Source organism: Taudactylus pleione, unplaced genomic scaffold (assembly GCF_031769625.1).
Source record: "Taudactylus pleione unplaced genomic scaffold, aTauple2 ptg000063l, whole genome shotgun sequence".
In the NCBI taxonomy this organism is placed as follows: Eukaryota; Metazoa; Chordata; class Amphibia; order Anura; family Myobatrachidae; genus Taudactylus; species Taudactylus pleione.
The window spans coordinates 4,464,978-4,483,786 of record NW_028284465.1 but is presented as its reverse complement, the minus strand read 5'-3'; the positions used below and the strand labels follow the sequence as shown (position 1 = coordinate 4,483,786).

Below are 18,809 nucleotides of genomic sequence, written 5' to 3'. Positions count from 1 at the left end.
AGGGGGGAAGGGGGGCAGTGTGCACACTTTTTTTCAAAGAAAGCCCACAGAAAACATGCAGGGATAGCAGTGGTGTGGACTTTTTTACCTGACACACATTGCGCACAGATAGGGAACTCCTCCAAAACGCCGGCCAGGACAATTGATGATTTGGAGGCCACATTTTTTGAAATATGGAGCGCACTACTGCGCTACCTCCATGAATGCTCCTTACTTGAAGCATTCAACCTAACCAAGATGGCTGCCATTTGGTTGCCTGCACATACGCGGCTCCATCTTGTAACTGTATAAGCGCCACAGTGGGACGCGGACGTGTTCCACTTATGTAGCTCCAGCGACCCTGCTGCATTATCCTGTATATTCCTCATATCCTGTGTACATCATCGGTTGCTGAACTGTATGTTCTGCTCCATCCATATAACAAGGGTGAGTATGGCTGTACCAGTCACTACTACTCCAACAGACCTGTCACCAGGATAAGTGCCTGGACTGTTTGGTGTATGTGGAATTCCACTAGTGTTGCTATTTAACTCTGCATACCACCGCCAAATTGCACACACATACAGTACCAACAGGTCATGGGCCCAGGCACCTAAACACCAGTAGACACGTGTCAGCACAGAGTGTCAACACAACGCGTCAGCACCGAGTATTACTAAAGCAAATCCACGAGACTTGCAAAACTGTTTCCCATATATACAGGAGCTGCATCCGCGATTGGTTTCATTAAGCTTAAAAGGTCAGAGAATTACATCACATGGAAATTTGCAATGGAAGTGAAACCAAAGCGTCAAAGACTGTGTAAAGTTACAGTTGATGCAGGTGACAATCCAAGCCCAAATGATATAGAAAGCCATGAGAACATTAGGCTTAAGTGTTAAATATCACGTTTGTTCTATTATACATGGGAAAATGTCAGCTAAAGACATACGGATAGCTCTACAGGCAACGTATGAGGATGGGGGACTGGTGAGAATAATATAATAATACAATATCCAGTACATAAGGAGACCATTCAGTATATATATATGTCCAGGGCAGTGCAGGTTCTTTTTCTGCACAAGATTCCTGAAATTGCACAAATTACCTAGAATGGAGCCCACATGTGAAATAAAAACATTCAGCTCAGACAGGATGGCCCTACTGCCACATTTAATGGCTTACTGTGATTGCTGGTCCTGTATATATCAGAATATAATATACTGGTTAAGTGCTGATTATGCCATATTCATGTACTGGCCACACTTGCTTTACAATCAAGCATTTGGAAACCCCCTCTCTAGAAATCCTGCATTTGCCCCTGCTGTGATAGCTGCAGGTACCAGGTGCCGTCAGTTATATGTCCTTGACACACTACGGTGTTATGCAATGACATCTGACCTACAGTCGAAGGAGCTCCAACACAGAAGGTTAGGTTAGGTTACCTTGGATATCACAGTGGCCAGAACCTCCTAGATGGGCTTTTCTGTATCAGTCAGTGATGTTCCTGTAACCATCCCATGTGTGAAAGCTTTTTTACAAGCAAGCAAAGCCCATTGTCCATTTACAAAATCAGCAAGCAGAGCCGAGGCACCCCTGGAACTGGTGCATGCGGATGTGTGTGGTCCGATGGGAGTTAAATTAATAAAGATGATACAGATCCTTCATATCATTCATCAATGATTTCACAAGAATGACACACGTTTACTTCATCAAAGAAATGATTGAAGTGATGAGCAAGACTGCAGACTGTAAGAAATTAGTAGAGACACAAACTGGTCACAAAATAAAGGGTAAATATACTTAAGGTTGATTTTAATTGATTTTACATCGATCTAGGGGCCTAGTGCTAGTGCACTGCTGAACTCAGATTCCCGATGTTTGGGAATCTGTGCAGGAGCAGGACCCATTCTGCGAGTGTACAGAATGGGGCCTGCTAACTCGCTCGCAGACTGTCAGTGATTGACAATCTGCTGCTGTTTGTGGGTGGGGAGGGGACAACAATGCCCTCCGTTTCCCGAAACGGAGGCGTGTCGCCGTCGTTGCGTGGGAGGGAAGAAGCCAGGTTCTCCGTCGGCTGATGGAGATTTCCTGGCCTCTTCCTTTAAACTGCGGAGGCTGGCTGCGGGACTCCATGGGCCACCGCAGCTGGCAGATGTTACGCAGATTATCCGATGCTGCGTTGGACAACGCAACTCAGATAAGTAATGCACAGGGGGCGTGATGTCTCCTGCTGCATTACCATATCTGCATGGATCACAAATGCAAAGCTGCTTGCGTGCAGCTTTGCAATTACGATCCTTGCAGAATCAGGCCCTAAGTTTATTTTAATTGATGTTGTGTTTCAGGGGTTAATTCGCACATTTACAGTACTAATATTTAAAAATCAATATTAAAAATCATCTGTTAGTAAATGTGTGATTTAGTCCCTCTAACACAACATTGATTTAGATCAATTAAAATCGACCTTTAGTAAATTTACCCCTAAAAGTCTTGAGGTCTGATAATGTTGAATATTTCAACAAAGATGTGAAAATCTTCTTGAAGAAGCATGATATTGAGCATCAATTGACCATTGCGTACGTGCCGTAGCAGTATGGTGTAAGTGAGCGTGCAAATTGCACTTTAGTGGAGAGAGCCTGATGTCTGCTGAAATATGCCGGTCTAAACAAGTGGTTTTAGCTGGAAGCAGTGCCCACGACAGTCTGATAAATTGTGCTCCCACCTTCTCACCACCACCCCCGATCCCACACATAACACCAATAAAGGCATGTGCTAGGAGAAAAGCAAGTATCAGACGTATCAGACATCTCAAAGTGTTTGGGTGTACTGCCTATCTGCCATACCCAAAGAGAGAAGACATAAGCTGGATTCAAAGTCCATGAAGTGCATCATGCTTAGATATAGACAAGAAAGTAAAAGACAGACAACCTTGTTAAGCAAGGGATGTCATATTCCAAGAGACAGCACCACTTAGAGAAAGGTGGAGTTGGATTTGCAGAACAAGTATGTGTTACTGATAATGCCAACAGCTGAAGACACACCTGAACCAAAGGATATCAGCATGGACATCCAACCACAGAAAATAACATCTGTAATGTCGAATCACCATTGGCCGCCCAGTGTTTAGAGATGGCCATTAAAAGCATCTCACATCCGCCGCTCACGCACAAAATCGGAAACATCAAATGCAGATCGGGAGGCCATCAGCCTTCAGAGTAAGTCTAAGCTGCCGCAGGTACAGCGGGTCTCCAGACACGCACGAAGAGGGCTCTCCTGCTGCCAGCAAGGATGCAATGGCTTATTTTATGGACACCCAGAAAACAGTGTTTAAATGGTCTGACATGTCTGCGTTCTCTAGCCACCTCCCTGTTATCTCTCCCAAATGCTGACTACCTGTCACTTACTTTGCTAGTGAATCCTCTGTGAGAGCGTAATCACAACTCAATCACTCTGCGTGCACTATGACTTACCACACTGTCTCTCTGTCACTAACGATGCAGGCTGTAGTTCTTGTCTATTGTCTCTTCCAAGGTCTTCTTGATGACAGTGCTGTGGATGGGGTCCACAGCACTGAGGTGTGAGGGATGGGGTCTGCAGCCAGCCATCTTCAGTCCTCAGCCCCTCAAATTCAGCCTCTCGTCACCATCCTAAACCCAGAAGCCACCCATCACCTTCCTCTGTCTCCAGCCCCTATCACCTTCTGACCCCAGCTCCTTACATATTCCTCCGTCCCTGTCACATTCCTCTGACCCCAGCCCCCATCACCTTTCTCTGCCCCTTCACCTTCCTCCATCCCCATCACCTTCCTCTGACCCCAGCCCCCATCACCTTCCTCTGCCCCTTCACTTTCCTCCATCCCCATTCCCCATCACCTTCCTCTACCCCTTCACATTCCTCCGACCCCCATCACCTTCCTCTATCCCCAGCCCCTATCACCTTCTGAGCCCAGCTCCTTTCATATTCCTCTGTCCCCATCACCTTTCTCTGCCCATACACCATCCCCATTACCATCCCCCATCACCTTCCTCTGCCCCTTCACCATCCTCCATCAACTTCCTCTGACCCCAGCCCCCATCACCTTCCTCTGCCCCTTCACCTTCCTCCAGCCCCCATCACCTTCCTCTGCCCCTTTACCTTCCCCCATCCCCATTCTCCATCACCTTCCTCTGCCCCCTTCACCTTCCTCTGTCCCCAGCCCTTATCACCTTTTGAGCCCAGCTCCTTTCATATTCCTCTGTCCCCATCACCTTCCTCTGCCCCTTCACCATCCTCCATCCCCATCACCTTCCTCTGCCCCTTCACCATCCATCCCCATTCCCCATCACCTTCCTCTGCCCCTTCACCTTCCTCCATCCCTATTCTCCATCACCTTCCTCTGCCCCCTTCACCTTCTTCCATCCCCATTCCACATCCCCTTCCTCTGCCCCCAGCCCCTGTCACCTTCCTCTGCCCCTTCATATTCCTCCATTGCCCATCACCTTCCTCTGTCCCCAGCCCCTATCACCTTCCACTGCCCCCTTCACATTCCTCCATTCCCCATCACCTTCCTTTGTCACCAGCCCCTATCACCTTCTTCCATCCCCAGCCCCTATTCCGGGTTATCCTCTATCCCCTCTCACCTCAAGGTTGTCGCTAGATCCAAGTTGAAGCTAACCTCAACTCTTCACCACCGCAGGTGGTGCAGCCTGCCTAACAGGCAGGGAAGATGTGCAGTGATGTGACCTATGATGTAACGCCGCCACGTTGCTGTCTTAAAGGTCACGCCCAGCCCGGTCCGCATCTGAGCCACCTGGAAGAGCCCAGCGCTGCTTGGACATGGCTACAAAGGGACTTGGCGGCGGCTATGGGCTCCGGTGGCTGCGGTCCGCTGGCTGAAACAGTAAGTCTGCCATCCGTGGCCCCGTTTGGTGCTCGTCTGAACCTCGGGGCCCGGTACGGGTGTATCCTTAGTCCCCACCTGTCCACGGGCTTGGTGCCTGCACACTAAATGACTCACAAAAGATGCGATTTCCCTTGATCTCCCAGGCACTCCCGGACATACGATGTTGTGCTTTATACTGTGCAGTCTGACCAAAGATCTATCGTGCATCCTTAACAATTTCCAGTGCGTCGGCAACAAGGTTGTCAGATCATACTGCATGTAGGGAAGATCTGAGGATACGACAAACGACTTGCGGGACCGCGCATCGGGATCGTTCATGGACACTACATGATTTGTCATTCCAATGCGTCAGATTCGGCCAAATCATTTAAAAAATCATCTAAAGTTACTAACATTGCACAAAATCTCAACAACCAATCAGACACGGGCTCCCATTATGTGACTTACATTAGACACTTAAAAGCTAACAGCTGATTGGATGCTGTACTGTATTTCAGACATTGTATGCACCTAAATTTAAAGGAATGCCCCAGGGGTTGAGATATTCAATTTCCAGCTGTTTATGGTTTTCTATGGCTGAGAAAACTCCAGATTAAAATCAGTTAATGAGCCATAGACTTTTATCTCCCCTGAGCAAATTAATTAATCTGTAAAACAAAAGAATAACATCAATTAATGAGTTTATGGTTTATTACACAGCAATAAATAAAAGTAGTTTGCTGTATTTACACACAACATTTTATATCTAAAGCACTAGGCATAAACTGTGAGACTTATTTAGTACATGACTCAAATGTACAGTATAACTATCATTACACCAAATTCATTCTAGTCTGCACAGAATAACAGTTCTCTCTGATCATTACACAGAGTACAATACTATTCTCTGCACAGCATCACTTCTCTCTCTGATCATTACACCGAGTACGATACTAATCTCTGCACAGCATCACTTCTCTCTCTGATCATTACACCGAGTACAATACTAATCTCTGCACAGCATCACTTCTCTCTCTGATCATTACACCGAGTACAATGCTAATCTCTTCACAGCATCACTTCTCTCTGATCATTACATAGAGTACAACACTAATCTCTGCACAGCATCACTTCTCTCTGTGATCTTTACACTGAGTACAATACTAATCTCTGCACAGCATCAATTCTGTGATGATTACACTGGGTACACTACTGCATAGCATCACTTCTCTCTCTGATCATTACACTGAGTACAGTACTAATCTCTGCACAGCATCACTTCTCTCTCTGATCTTTACACAGAGTACAATACTAATCTCTGCACAGCATCACTTCTCTCTCTGATCATTACACTAAGTACACTACTAATATCTGCACAGCATCACTTCTCTCTCTGATCATCACACAGAGGGCCTGATTCAGAGCCGGACGCAATTAGCGCTCGCTCGTTCAGAAAAAGGGGGTGGCTATTCAAATGAACCGTTCGCTCCTTGCAGTCTGTTGCCGCCTCCATGTCTGAACGAGCGAACAAAACATGCGTACGTTTATTTGAAAAATACGCCCCCTGGCCGCTCGCATCATACGTCATGTCCACTATTTATTAGATTAATCGAGTACATCGAACAGCGTATGAACTGCTCGCTATTCTTGTGGTTGGTTTTTCCTACCACTATATTGCGAGCAGTTCTGACTATAAAACAATCAAGTGACGTGGTCAATGACGCTGCTGTATTAATTATGCACACCCATAAAATGCCCGTTTTGACCTTTAAGCACGCCTGCGTTCTGATCTCCACTCTCTGTTTTCAAGCACCTTCCCCTGTTACCACCCACATACGCCTCCTCCTGTCACTCAAAATAGCAGGCATTTGCTATTTAGCGAACAAAAGATTTTCGGCCGCACTGACTGGTTCGCGCATGCATATTAAAAACCGTATGCATGCGCAGATGTGCGAACAACGCTCGGTACTGCCACTTACGAGCGGCTCTGAATCAGGCCCAGAGTACAATACTAATCTCTGCACAGCATCACTTCTGTGAACATTACACTGGGTACACTACTGCACAGCATCACTTCTCTCTCTGATCATTACACAGAGTACAATACTAATCTCTGCACAGCATCACTTATCTCTGATCATTGCACTGAGTACAATACTAATTTCTGCACAGCATCACTTCCCTCTCTGATCATTACACTGAGTACACTACTAATCTCTGCACAGCATCACTTATCTCTCTGCTCATTACACTGAGTACAATGCTAATCTCTGCACAGCATCACTTATCTCTCTGCTCATTACACTGAGTACTGTACAATACTAATCTCTGCACAGCATCACTTCTATGATCATTACACTGGGTACACTACTGCATACCATCACTTCTCTCTGATCATTACACTAAGTACAGTACTAATCTCTGCACAGCATCACTTCTTTCTCTGATCTTTACACAGAGTACAATACTAATTTCTGGACAGCATCACTTCTCTATGATCATTACACAGAGTACAATACTAATCTCTGCACAGCATCACTTCTCTATCTGATCATTACACTGATCACAATACTAATCTCTGCACAGCATCACTTCTATGATCATTACACTGGGTACACTACTAATGTCTGCACAGCATCATTTCTCTCTCTGATCATTACATTGAGTACAGTACTAATCTCTGCACAGCATAACCCCTCTCTGATCATTACACAGAGTACAATACTAATCTCTGCACAGCATCACTTCTCTATCTGATCATTACACTGAGTACAGTACTAATCTCTGTACAGTATCACTTCCTCTCTGATTATTACACTGAGTACAGTACTAATCTCCGCACAGCATTACTTCTCTCTGATCATTACAAAGAGTACAGTACTAATCTCTGCACAGCATCACTTCTCTCTCTGATCATTACACTGAGTACAGTACTAATCTCTGCACAGAATCACTTCTCTCTGATATTTTTGGGCTTATGGTTATAAAAGCTACTTTCTGTATCACTAAAGCAGAAGTATGTAACTGTAGGACTCTGTAGCAGCTATGGCACTGCCATCCCAGCATGACCTCAGCACCAGCCTGTCTACGTGTGCGGGAGAGGGAACTTTATGTAACAATCACAGACACCAGTGTGGTGTTAGTTATGCAGTGGTTGCAGAATGCGCAGCGAATACTTGTGAGTATTAATCTCCCTGTTTTACCCTCATCGCATACTTTCCAACTCTTCCTGATTGTCAGGGAGACTCCCTGAAACAGCAGCAATTTCCCTGACTCCATGAAGAGCCCAGCAATCTCCCTGATTGCACCTTACCCCCATTATGTAGCTGTTATATTGAAAAACAAATATATATATATATATATATACACATTCATATGGGACCATTAGTATCATTTCCCTGCATTGGTTATAGGGCACAATGATCCCTATGGCTACATGTATTTTCTGAAAAGTACGGTATCAGTGTGTTTTCATCAACAAATAAATCTTACTGACTGCTTTGGGGCTTGTTTACATTTGGATGTAAGTCAGTGCTATGACACGCCCCTCAGATGTAGCAGTACACGCCTATCACATGTATGACACGCCCCTCAGATGTAGCAGTACATGCCTATCACATGTATGACACGCCCCTCAGATGTAGCAGTACACGCCTATCACATGTATGACATACCCTCAGATGTAGCAGTACACGCCTATCACATGTATTACACGCCCCTCAGATGTAGCAGTACACGCCTATCACATGTATGACACGCCCCTCAGATGTAGCAGTACACACCCACTTTACCGCCGCGCTCATAGGTGCTGCTTTCACAGCCCCCCTCACCACCAGCCACTAATGATACATCCTGTGTCACTGGCTGATGAATTCAAACTCAGCTACAGGCAGATGCATAATAACAGTGTATAGTGTACCTTAGCAGGGGCGTTTCAAGAGAGGAGGGGGCCTGTGTGCAGTCTCCGTCCCGGGGCCCCCTCCTCTCAGTCCGGCGACCAGCAGCGTACTGAGCGCCGCACTGATATACTCTGGGCACTAGAGTGTGCCCAGAGTCTATAGAACATGCGCAGGTCACCATGAAAATGGTCGCGGCGGGCACTTTCCCTGTGTCTTCCAAAACGCAGGGGAAATGGCCACGGTGTTAATTTTCCAAGCGGTTTTTACAGTGCTGACCCCGCGATGATGTGGGACTCCGGAGTGGTAAGTATAATATGGTTGTGGGGCCCCCATGGACCCAGGGGCCCGTGTGCACTGCACCCATTATAAATACGCCCCTGTACCAGTCTATGTATCGGGGGGGGGGGAGGCGGAGGACCTACACACCGAATGTTTTTTTTGTTGCGTCTCTTCGCCCAAAAATGTCTTAGGACGTCTCGTCTCCAAGCGCCGACTCTGCAGCGATGGCGGAGACGTCATGGACCCGGCATAATTGCCGGGTCGGGCCGTCAGTCTGAAAGGGGTCTCAGGTGGACGCGGTCACAGAGACTGCTGTACCCCTGATCTGTGTCTCTCACTGTGTGACACTTGCCCAGGGCTAGAGCTCATAACTTAACACACTAAGGGGAGATGGACCAAGCCTTGGAGAGAGATAAAATGGAGTAGTTGCCCAAAGCGACCAATCAGCATCTAACTGACTGTTTTATAGGCTGTGCTAGATAAATGACAGCTCGATGCGGATTGGTTACATTGGGCAAGTCCTTTCCTTTCTCTCTCTCCAAGGCTTGGTCCATCTCCCCGTAGTGATGATAAGATTTGCTGAATGTCTGCTAAATAATATCTGTATGTACTTTGAGGCCATCACTTCAGTAAGGGAAACGGGTGGATCACAAGGAATTAAGCGTCCCCTGCTGTAAATTGTAAAAGGTACTCGCCCTACAGCATTTTGCATTATCCCATGGAGACACTTTCAGGAAGTCCACCGGCTTGTGAGACCCCCGTGGAAACAGCAATCAATTAAAAAAATGTATTTGAATATTAACACCAGAAACCAGTTTGTGTTCCTCCTCTTTAGCCATGATTCCCATCATCCACAGCATGGTCATTCCCAATCTGCCAGAGAGGTGGCGTTAGAGAGAGGTTAGGGTAATAATACTTAGTCGCTGCTCTCGGATCATGGAGACCAGATGCTGCGTATTATCACCTCTCACATTGTCTAAAACTCAGTTTCCCAACCTCATCCCTAATCTGACAATCCCCGTACAGAAAAGCAGGACAGGGACACCTGGTTTCTCCCCGCTCTGCCCAGTGTGAGCAGCCAGAAGGGGGTTCGGTCATTCATTCTGTGCCAGGTGGCAGCAGGATGTACAATGTATTACTGGTAAAGTGATTCAGACATAAATCGCATTTAAAAATAATAAATCAACGTAGATTATAATAAGCAGAATATGTTACTTTTCCGGGGCGCCATTGACCACATTGGTCACAGTTACACTTCGTGGTTGCCCAGTAAATGTTTTTGGGAATTCCAAATAAAAAAAATAAAAAAACTGTAGCCAGCAAACCGGTTACTTATTTTTTGACCATCACTGAGCACTCTATAGAGTGGGCCAGATACCAGCGAGGGTGAGTAACGGCGTACTCATTATACTTATAATGGCCATAGTACAGCTACTTATACATTTGCAGCCGGTGTTATTATTCATCAGCGCCTTCTGTCTGACGTCTCGGAATTGTCCCTTTTATTTTAGGAAGTTGTTATTTTTTTGGAGCTGTTAGAGGTGATTGCGATGTCTTTTGTGGGGTTTTTCAAACCACAAACTCTGCCCTAAACCCTCCGTCCATCCTGTTCTATGTAACCACCACATTGTCCACATACAGTATACAGACTAGATGAGAGGAAACCTAGAGAATCTCGTAATAACGGAATGGGTATGTAACGCTGGCTGTCGGGATGCCTCCTGTCACAATGTCTCATAACTACACCCCATTCTAACCAGGGTATACTGTAATACTGACTTTTCACAAAGAGAACACAAACACTCGCATCGCCCACAATAAGCAGGCACAATAGGTGAAACTTTTATACTGCCAGACTCTATGCTCACGTCTTACTGTATGTAAGGTACTTAATAAGTGTAACGTCTATTAGGCCTCATAGTGCATTACCAATACTTAGGCCCGTATTCAATTTGAGGCGAAAAGCCGGAAAAAGTTTAGCCGATTACGTCATTTCGCCAGGCGGCAAAGTATTGCCGTATTCAATTTGAAAGACTTTCCGCCTAGGCAGAAAGTCAATGCAATGTAATGTAATAGGTGGAAAAGTTTAGCCTATGAATAGCAGGTGGAAAACAGTGCAGAATTGGGGTTTTGGGGTGCAACGTTGCGGGAACACCCATGCAGCCTTCAGACGGTCCACCAAAGGTAAAGTGAAAAATAAAAAAATAAAAAAAAAAACACTTAAGAACACTCCAAAAAATCACTTTCATTTTGGGGGCGAAAAAAAAAAAATGTTGGGGGACAAAGTTAAAAACTAGCGAACTAGACTCTAGAGGGGTCCCCAAGTATGCCCCAGGTGTTTTTTTCATTAGCAGGGGCTTGCGGCAGGTGGATTTTTCACGATTTTTTAAACTTAACTTTACCAACTTTAAAATATGCTGACCCCCATTTTCAACTACCCCAAATGTGCTGGGATAAATAATTTTCTGCAGAACAACCTCCTGAATACTATTCTTCACCACTTGTACAAAAACACTATATAGCAGCTATTGAGCCAGTTTAAAAACACCAAATACCTTCAGCAAGCCAAATCGGGGGGGTCTCATAGCTAACCCCCATGTCAGAGCATCTTTTGGGGGGGTGTCAGGCTGATTTCCCCAATCTGACAGGACTTTCCGCTTGTTTAAGTTTCGCCGAGTCCCGTTTTCGCGTACTTCCAAATTAAATATGGGGATACACGGGCAGGCGCGCGATACTTTTCCGCTTGCAAAACAGGCGAAGTAGGCGAAAAGTCCGGGAGGCGGAAAAGTATTGCGGGTCTGCTCAAATTGAATACGACTCATCATTTGCGTAAACACTTCAAAATTATTTTACCGTAGCCTGACGATGTCTCCGCACACACCGTGTCGTACTATAACATGTCCCTGTGCTCACTTCTGTAGTTAGGCCATTGGCTGCCATTTAAATTCTACCAACGACATCCAACGCCTGCAGCAGCCTCTTCAGGTTACTGACATTGAGCAGCATGAAGGGCTTAGCGAATTACGAGACATACAGAATACAAATATCAATACACACTAATCGCCTCTAGGGTCTAATGGATTTTCTCCGTATAGTCTGTTTAAAACGCCAGATGGTTTGATTGTTTAATTAGCTGTCACCGGGTATATATGGAGCTTCCACAAATACAGCTCATCAACGATACTGCTCCCATTATCCCAAACCTGAGAACTGCCCTAAGCAGTTACCTGGCTTTACTTGTGGATATCTTAGGTCAGCCAGCCACCATTATATGGCACCATGGGTAGGTAATGTAATGTATTAAAACTTTGGTTGTGCAGGAGATCAGGTCCCGCCTTTCCATGGGCAGGTAAGTGAGATGGGAGGAGCTAAATTAACATGTAGCCAATCGCACAGCAACAAAATTTGTATACTTTAACGTCAACTGCGCTATTATGAACAGTACTTTAGAGGCCAATGTATCAATTATATCACTTTTAACTGAAAGTATCATTTCGTAACGTCGCCAAGTATGTATTAATAATGTTCAGCTGTCGCAAAAACCTTTGTCCCCGTGAGGTGCCGAGGACTGTCTAAGCCGCTTTACCTGCGGCTGTGAAAGTCATCCTTCTTGTCCGATGGCCACTGTGCCAAAACCATTATGTTCTTTGGTTCTGCCGATATTATGCCATAAATTGCAGGTGTTAAGATAATGTACAGTAGGAGATACATTGTGACAGCGCTTACATTTCAGCAAAGATACATGAATCGGTACAAAAATGTTGCACAGAAAATGTGGAAAACAGCTTTCCCAATTTTTTTTTCTGGCCACATAGTGAAAAAAATTTAAACAGCCTGTACAGCGCATTATTATGGGAAGCACAGTGGCACGGTGGTTAGCATTGTAGCTTCACTATATTTGTCATGAGTTCAGTTCCTGAGCAAGGCCCTATCTGTGTGCATTTTAAATGTTCATCCCCATATTTGTGTGGGTTTCCTCTGGGTGCTCCAGTTTACTCCCACACATCTAATAAATACAGGCCCAAATGTAATAGCTCGCAAGTTACATGGTTTTGGTGATTTAGCAGCTAGATTTAAAGTGGCAATAGTTTGCATTGGCAAAACCAACATTATTTACGTTTAAATCCTGGCCGGCGGTGTCTGCAACTGTGTGTGTGTGTGTCTAGGTGAGTGTGCGTGTGTGTGTCTAGGTGAGTGTGCGTCTAGGTAAGTGTGTGTGCGTGTTAGGAAATTTAAATTGTAAGTTACAATGAGGCACAGATTGATGAGAATGGCACCATTTTCTGCGCTGTGTAAAATGGTGGCGCATATACAACAATAATAATTAATGGGAGCTGAGTCACATATATACTGCATGCAATACTCCAGTTATCAGCAATTATAATCTCTTACCTCATCAAACCTGGCCTCATCTTCACAGTTCTCCAGCACTCGGGTATAAAATGACAGCCCTACAAAGAGAAGGGAAGAGACGCTGTAACATGGAGAAGATGAAGGATTTATTATACAACATGGCGTCTGTACAGATTTATTATACAACATGGCATCTGTCTGTACATATTAATTATACAATATGGCATCTGTACAGATTTATTATACAACATGGCATCTGTCTGTACAGATTTATTATACAACATGGCGTCTGTCGAGATTATACAACACGGCGTCTGTCAATACAGATTTATTATTCAACATGGCGTCTGACTGTAAAGATTCATTAAACAATATGGCATCTGAGCAGATTTATTATACAACATGGGCTCTGTCTGTACAGATTAATTATACAACATGGTGTCTGACTGTAAAGATTCATTATACAATATGGCATCTGACTGTACAGATTTATTCTACAACATGCAGGGTCACAGAGATCTGCGCCAGGCTCAGGTACTGTAAGGGGCATGACGTGACCGGGAGGCATGGCCATGCCCTCTACAAAAAAAGATAAATAATTAATGTGCGCTACACAGGCGGAAGGCGCCGTTTGCCCCTCAGTCAGGGACAGATTTCATTTAGGGAGTGATGATCAGTGCGATCACTCCCCCTCCCCGCATTAGTATCTTACCTTACCTGTACAGATTCATTATACAATATGGCATCTGTCTGTATGGATTAATTATACAGCATGGCGTCTGTCTGTACAGATTTATTATTATTACCAGTTATTTATATAGTGCATACAGGGGCGCCGAGAGAGGGGGCAGCAGCCCAGCATCTCCTATGCCTGTGGGGGGGGGCGATCACACTGATCGCGCCACCCCTGGCTTTGCAACGGGCTAAGGGGCTCACAGCGCCCCCTCCCCAGCGCTTCGCGGCGCTGCAAATGTGTGTTTAACCCCCCCTTTTTACCACTAAAGGGTCACCAGGTTGCTAACACCCTTGTTATCTAATGTACCCACCCTTAACATTCCTCTAAGTGGTGTACATCATCTCAGCAGTGCCTCCACCCAAGTATTAGTGGCGTACATCATCTCAGCAGTGCCTCCACCTAAGTATTAGGGGTCAGTCTGGGCCTACTTGGGATTACCCAAATGTGAATAGGAATTAAGTAATTTGGGGTAGATAACCCAGTATGTAAATGATAATAGTAGTCCTGTTCCAATCCTGTCCCTCTTAGGTTTGGCGTTAACCAATAACTCTTGGTGCTCCTCTAGCTAAGTAACACACCTAGATTATAATTCATATATCTTTATATGAATAAGTAATACCTAGGCAATAACAAATGTTTGCTATATACCTTAACTTTGAAATACACAGTTATACATGTTTATATATTCATACATTTTAACTGAAAAATACATTTATACCACATCAGAATATTGTATATAAAGATATATTGATCCGTAAATAGAAACTATGCAGGAAAAGAATCTTACAGCGAATCCGACATCCCTGGAAATATCACAGTCATACACAGTTATCCATTTCCACTTGTGTGAATAGTCTCATACAGTAGAGTAGTTGGGTCAGAGAAAATAATGACGTTTCATACAGGCAGCAGGGGAAGTAGCCATAGAGTAATAATGACGTATCATAAAGGCAGCAGAGGAAGTAGCCATAGAGTAATAATGACGTTTCATAAAGGCAGCAGGGGAAAGTAACCATAGAGTAATAATGACGTATCATACAGGCAGCAGGGGAAAATAGCCATAGAGTAATAATGACGTATCATACAGGCAGCAGGGGAAGTAGCCATAGAGTAATAATGACGTATCATAAAGGCAGCAGGGGAAGTAGCCATAGAGTAATAATGACGTTTCATAAAGCCAGCAGAGGAAGTAGCCATAGAGTAATAATGACGTATCATACAGGCAGCAGGGGAAGTAGCCATAGAGTAATAATGACGTATCATAAAGGCAGCCGGGGAAGTAGCCATAGAGTAATAATGACGTTTCATAAAGCCAGCAGAGGAAGTACCCATAGAGTAATAATGACGTTTCATAAAGGCAGCAGGGGAAAGTAGCCATAGAGTAATAATGACGTATCATAAAGGCAGCAGGGGAAGTAGCCATAGAGTAATAATGACATCATAAAGGCAGCAGGGGAAGTAGCCATAGAGTAATAATGACGTATAATAAAGGCAGCAGGGGAAGTAGCCATAGAGTAATAATGACGTATAATAAAGGCAGCAGGGGAAGTAGCCATAGAGTAATAATGACTTATCATAAAGGCAGCAGGGGAAAGTAACCATAGAGTAATAATGACGTTTCATAAAGGCAGCAGAGGAAGTAGCCATAGAGTAATAATGACGTTTCATAAAGGCAGCAGGGGAAATAGCCATAGAGTAATAATGACGTTTCATAAAGGCAGCAGGGGAAGTAGCCATAGAGTAATAATGACGTTTCATAAAGGCAGCAGGGGAAGTAGCCATAGAGTAATAATGACGTTTCATACAGGCAGCAGGGGAAGTAGCCATAGAGTAATAATGACGTTTCATAAAGGCAGCAGGGGAAATAGCCATAGAGTAATAATGACGTATCATAAAGGCAGCAGGGGAAGTAGCCATAGAGTAATAATGACGTATCATAAAGGCAGCAGGGGAAGTAGCCATAGAGTAATAATGACGTTTCATAAAGGCAGCAGGGGAAATAGCCATAGAGTAATAATGACGTTTCATAAAGGCAGCAGGGGAAGTAACCATAGAGTAATAATGACGTTTCATAAAGGCAGCAGGGGAAGTAGCCATAGAGTAATAATGACGTTTCATAAAGGCAGCAGGGGAAGTAGCCATAGAGTAATAATGACTTTTCATAAAGGCAGCAGGGGAAGTAGCCATAGAGTAATAATGACATTTCATAAAGGCAGCAGGGGAAGTAGCCATAGAGTAATAATGACGTATCATAAAGGCAGCAGGGGAAGTAGCCATAGAGTAATAATGACTTATCATAAAGGCAGCAGGGGAAGTAGCCATCGAGTAATAATGACGTATCATAAAGGCAGCAGGGGAAGTAGCCATAGAGTAATAATGACGTTTCATAAAGGCAGCAGGGGAAGTAGCCATAGAGTAATAATGACGTTTCATAAAGGCAGCAGGGGAAGTAGCCATAGAGTAGTAATGACTTATCATAAAGGCAGCAGGGGAAGTAGCCATAGAGTAATAATGACGTATCATACAGGCAGCAGGGGAAATAGCCATAGAGTAATAATGACGTATCATAAAGGCAGCAGGGGAAATAGCCATAGAGTAATAATGACGTATCATAAAGGCAGCAGGGGAAATAGCCATAGAGTAATAATGATGTTTCATAAAGGCAGCAGGGGAAGTAGCCATAGAGTAATAATGATGTATCATAAAGGCAGCAGGGGAAGTAGCCATATGGTAATAATGACGTATCATAAAGGCAGCAGGGGAAGTAGCCATAGAGTAATAATGACGTTTCATAAAGGCAGCAGGGGAAGTAGCCATAGAGTAATAATGACGTATCATAAAGGCAGCAGGGGAAGTAGCCATAGAGTAATAATGACGTATCATACAGGCAGCAGGGGAAAGTAGCCATAGAGTAATCATAAAGGCAGCAGGGGAAGTAGCCATAGAGTAATAATGACGTTTCATAAAGGCAGCAGGGGAAATAGCCATAGAGTAATAATGACGTATCATAAAGGCAGCAGGGGAAGTAGCCATAGAGTAATAATGACGTTTCATAAAGGCAGCAGGGGAAGTAGCCATAGAGTAATAATGACGTTTCATAAAGGCAGCAGGCGAAGTAGCCATAGAGTAGTAATGACTTATCATAAAGGCAGCAGGGGAAGTAGCCATAGAGTAATAATGACGTATCATACAGGCAGCAGGGGAAATAGCCATAGAGTAATAATGACGTATCATAAAGGCAGCAGGGGAAATAGCCATAGAGTAATAATGACGTATCATAAAGGCAGCAGGGGAAATAGCCATAGAGTAATAATGATGTTTCATAAAGGCAGCAGGGGAAGTAGCCATAGAGTAATAATGATGTATCATAAAGGCAGCAGGGGAAGTAGCCATATGGTAATAATGACGTATCATAAAGGCAGCAGGGGAAGTAGCCATAGAGTAATAATGACGTTTCATAAAGGCAGCAGGGGAAGTAGCCATAGAGTAATAATGACGTATCATAAAGGCAGCAGGGGAAGTAGCCATAGAGTAATAATGACGTATCATACAGGCAGCAGGGGAAAGTAGCCATAGAGTAATCATAAAGGCAGCAGGGGAAGTAGCCATAGAGTAATAATGACGTTTCATAAAGGCAGCAGGGGAAATAGCCATAGAGTAATAATGACGTATCATAAAGGCAGCAGGGGAAGTAGCCATAGAGTAATAATGACGTTTCATAAAGGCAGCAGGGGAACTAGCCATAGAGTAATAATGACGTTTCATAAAGGCAGCAGGGGAAGTAACCATAGATAATAATGACGTTTCATAAAGGCAGCAGGGGAAGTAGCCATAGAGTAATAATTACGTTTCATAAAGGCAGCAGGGGAAGTAGCCATAGAGTAATAATGACTTTTCATAAAGGCAGCAGGGGAAGTAGCCATAGAGTAATAATGACGTTTCATAAAGGCAGCAGGTGAAGTAGCCATAGAGTAATAATGACGTATCATAAAGGCAGCAGGGGAAGTAGCCATAGAGTAATAATGACTTATCATAAAGGCAGCAGGGGAAGTAGCCATAGAGTAATAATGACGTATCATAAAGGCAGCAGGGGAAGTAGCCATAGAGTAATAATGACGTTTCATAAAGGCAGCAGGGGAAGTAGCCATAGAGTAATAATGACGTTTCATAAAGGCAGCAGGGGAAGTAGCCATAGAGTAGTAATGACTTATCATAAAGGCAGCAGGGGAAGTAGCCATAGAGTAATAATGACGTATCATACAGGCAGCAGGGGAAATAGCCATAGAGTAATAATGACGTATCATAAAGGCTGCAGGGGAAATAGCCATAGAGTAATAATGACGTATCATAAAGGCAGCAGGGGAAGTAGCCATATGGTAATAATGACGTATCATAAAGGCAGCAGGGGAAGTAGCCATAGAGTAATAATGACATTTCATAAAGGCAGCAGGGGAAGTAGCCATAGAGTAATAATGACGTATCATAAAGGCAGCAGGGGAAGTAGCCATAGAGTAATAATGACGTATCATACAGGCAGCAGGGGAAAGTAGCCATAGAGTAATAATAAAGTATCATACAGGCAGCAGAGGAAGTAGCCATAGAGTAATAATGACGTTTCATAAAGGCAGCAGGGGAAGTAGCCATAGAGTAATAATGACGTATCATAAAGGCAGCAGGGGAAGTAGCCATAGAGTAATAA

General features: G+C 44.3%; 1 protein-coding gene across 11 annotated transcripts in view; it reads right to left on the bottom strand.

The window, feature by feature from the left end:
- Window positions 1-18,809, bottom strand: part of OTOF (otoferlin) — a 377,128-nt gene that overhangs the window by 291,066 nt on the left and 67,253 nt on the right. For all 11 annotated transcript variants that reach the window (XM_088465708.1, XM_088465710.1, XM_088465713.1 and 8 more), the window contains exon 2: window positions 13,414-13,472. In XM_088465708.1, the coding sequence (XP_088321834.1) occupies window positions 13,414-13,472 (59 nt within the window). The remainder of the gene's footprint in view (window positions 1-13,413; window positions 13,473-18,809) is intronic.